Below are 2,838 nucleotides of genomic sequence, written 5' to 3'. Positions count from 1 at the left end.
AACGGTGCACACCCCAGTTCTTCCGCGACAGGGGGTCCACGATAGTCCGTTGTAAAAAAGTGACGAAAGGGTTTTGAGGGTCCAAGTTTGAGGTGACATTTCTTATAAACTGCCACGAAGTATCATTAAACATTAACATGGCTGAAGAGTGTAAGAAATGGTGATTTTGGGGTGAAAACTTCTTTGGCTCCGAACCTTACTTCCGGGTATCCTTGCGCGCCAAGTGTAATCCGCCCGTTTTGACCTAGTTTTCGCTCTGCGGCTTCGTAGGGGTGGATTTGCAACCCCTCGCGCCGTGGACTGTTTAGAAAATTACAGTACTAGAATTTTCTTTATAATTTACTCGGGTATAGTCAAGGCTTGGGTCTTTCTGCCAGCATCAGTCATTTCTGCCGGAAAATTTTTTTTTGTGGGATTATCCTACGCGAAAATTCGCAATTTTGGGCATTAATTTTGGAGTGAAAATAATGTTTTTTCCGTTGATTTTACCAAACTTAAAAAGGTTGAAGAAACCAAACTCAGCTTGTCTTGTAGCTGAAGAGATACCCTTTCGTCCCATATACAGTTATTCTCCTTCCGAATTATTCCACGCCAGAGACGGTCGCTAGATTTGAGGGTGTGCAGCTTCGAATAGAGGCCCCAAATAAACTGGGGTGTGCCCCCTTAACCCTACTCACGATCGTGCCGCCGCCACCTCCCGTTGTTGTGATATAGATGATGTTGCCGTCCGGCCCGTACCGGTAGCGCCGCCCGTCCGCGCCCGTGTAGATCCGCTGGCCCTGAGAGTCGATGATGTACCGCTCCGAGGTGGTGACCGTGCCGCCGCCAGTCGTTGTGATGTAGATTATGTTACCCTGGTCGTCGTACCGATACCTTGGGATGGATGGTAATTGGTTCATTGGTAAGAAAATCGGCCTTGTGGTTTAGAAAAATTAATTGCCCCTTTCTTAACATGCTGTCGTGGAGAATAGCCAGTCATTGAGTTAATTACTAAGACAGGTTAAAAGTATTCAATTTTTTTACTACTCAGTGGCTCACAGCTGCCAAGCTAAGTGTTGCGTTCTTGCTACTTAAGATGGGCATCTTAACGGCTTGTAGGCCACTTTTACTGCCTCTCACCGCACCTATGTTTACGGCAGCCAGCTTACTAGGCTTGTATACAATAAAAACGCTACAGTGGATTAAGATTTGGCATGATTTTAACATATAGCAGGGTTTTAAAATAGTATAATTATCTATACCTTCTGCCGTCTGCGCCTGTGTAGATGCGGTTGCCCTGCGCGTCCACAATGAAACGTTCCGTCGTGGTCGTGCTGCCCTGGAGGGAACAACAAGTGAAGCAACAGATGAAGCAACAACTTAGACGTTCATCTGATGGTAAATTTCATCCCCGTGACGGAGGGGGTGGGGGGCGATATCGACTTCCAATCAACTTTGACCCATTTCTGACGTCACATGTGAACGTGAATCATACAGCAAGTGGATCTGAAGATTGATTACGTAGAAAATTTCATCAACAGTTTTAAAGTCAAATCGATAAATAACAAGAATTCGGAGATTTTATACCTCCATGAAATATGCATGAAATAATACCCACACCATTTATTCATGGCAGGAAAATCTGTTGCCAAAAATCAAAGACCATTCAGGACAAAAGATACAAAAACAGAAAGTTCTGCTGCAGTACCAAGGTTAGCCAACAGCAGGCCCATATTTGACCTTGACCTCTGTCTTCCTAAGACTTAGCAGCATACCAAGTATCATCTCAATCCGTAAAGGCGTTCTGAAGTTATGCTGATTACAAATATGCGGAAACACAAACACACACACACACACACACACACACACACACACACACACACACAGACACGCCAAAAACAATACCTCCATTTTTCATAGAGGTAAAAATGTTTCTCATAACCCATCGGCTACGCACCGTTCCTGTTGTGATGTAGATGCGGCTGCCGTCGGCGCCCGTCCGGTAGTGCCGCCCGTCCTCCCCGATGTAGACCCGGTTCCCGTCCGCGTCGATGTAGTAACGCTGCGTGGTGGTGATGGTGGCAGTCGTGATGTAGATGAGGTTGCCCTGGAGTTCACACGACAAAAGGCTATTTTGCAGGCATCCGGACCTTGGAATTATACGTCGTACCTAACATGGACCGCCCACCATCGTACCAAAGCGCTATATCTAGGCTCGGCGTGTTGGTGGTGGTTATGTACAGTTGATTGCCCTGTGGTTAATTAATCTAATCAGTCATTAATTAGATCTAATTAGTCATTAATCTATTATTGACCATTCATGATTCGATATCTAATTCTCCATTCTCTGTACATTAGGTACTGTCCAAACCCTCTGGTGGGAGATCTGAAGGCTGGGTCGGTTAGCATGGAGCCTTGCCTTCCCATGTTAGCTTTAGTCGGTCCACCAACATCGGTTTGTTCGCATGGTAGCAGAATCTGGCGGAGTTTGCTAGAGCTAGCTAGTCTAAACTCCAGGCTCGAGGACAGTACGGGTATTAGGGAGTGGACTAAAGTTAGGAAGGCTAGACTCCAGGCCAGGCTATAGGACGGTGAGCGGACTCAAAACTAGCCAGGCTACAGGACATTACCAGCTCGTCGTAGTAGTATCTCTGTCCGTCGGCCGTGGTGTAGACCCTCCGGCCCTGGGCGTCGATGGTGTAGGACACGCCGCCGCCGCGGTCGTCGGTGGAGTAGGTGACGACGCCTCCGTCGGGGGTGCGCCGGTCCCCGCCTGTTCCCGTCTCCGTGTAGTCGTAGATCACCACGCCACCCCTGTGGTACAGATGAACAGATCAGAATGAAAGTTAGTTAGTTCCA

General features: G+C 47.5%; 1 protein-coding gene across 1 annotated transcript; it reads right to left on the bottom strand.

The window, feature by feature from the left end:
• Positions 1-677: 677 nt before the first annotated feature.
• On the bottom strand, positions 678-2,793 carry LOC109465703 (the record flags this gene model as incomplete). Its single annotated transcript, XM_019763083.1, has 4 exons — positions 678-873; positions 1,242-1,318; positions 1,937-2,086; positions 2,610-2,793. Coding segments are annotated over 4 exons (607 nt in total), but the record flags the coding sequence as incomplete, so codon positions are not given.
• Positions 2,794-2,838: the final 45 nt, after the last annotated feature.

The sequence above is a fragment of the Branchiostoma belcheri genome, unplaced genomic scaffold, assembly GCF_001625305.1.
Source record: "Branchiostoma belcheri isolate BF01 breed outbred unplaced genomic scaffold, Haploidv18h27 scaffold1564, whole genome shotgun sequence".
Taxonomy (NCBI): Eukaryota; Metazoa; Chordata; class Leptocardii; order Amphioxiformes; family Branchiostomatidae; genus Branchiostoma; species Branchiostoma belcheri.
The sequence above is the reverse complement of the archived record's forward strand: the minus strand, read 5'-3'. Positions and strand labels throughout refer to the sequence as shown.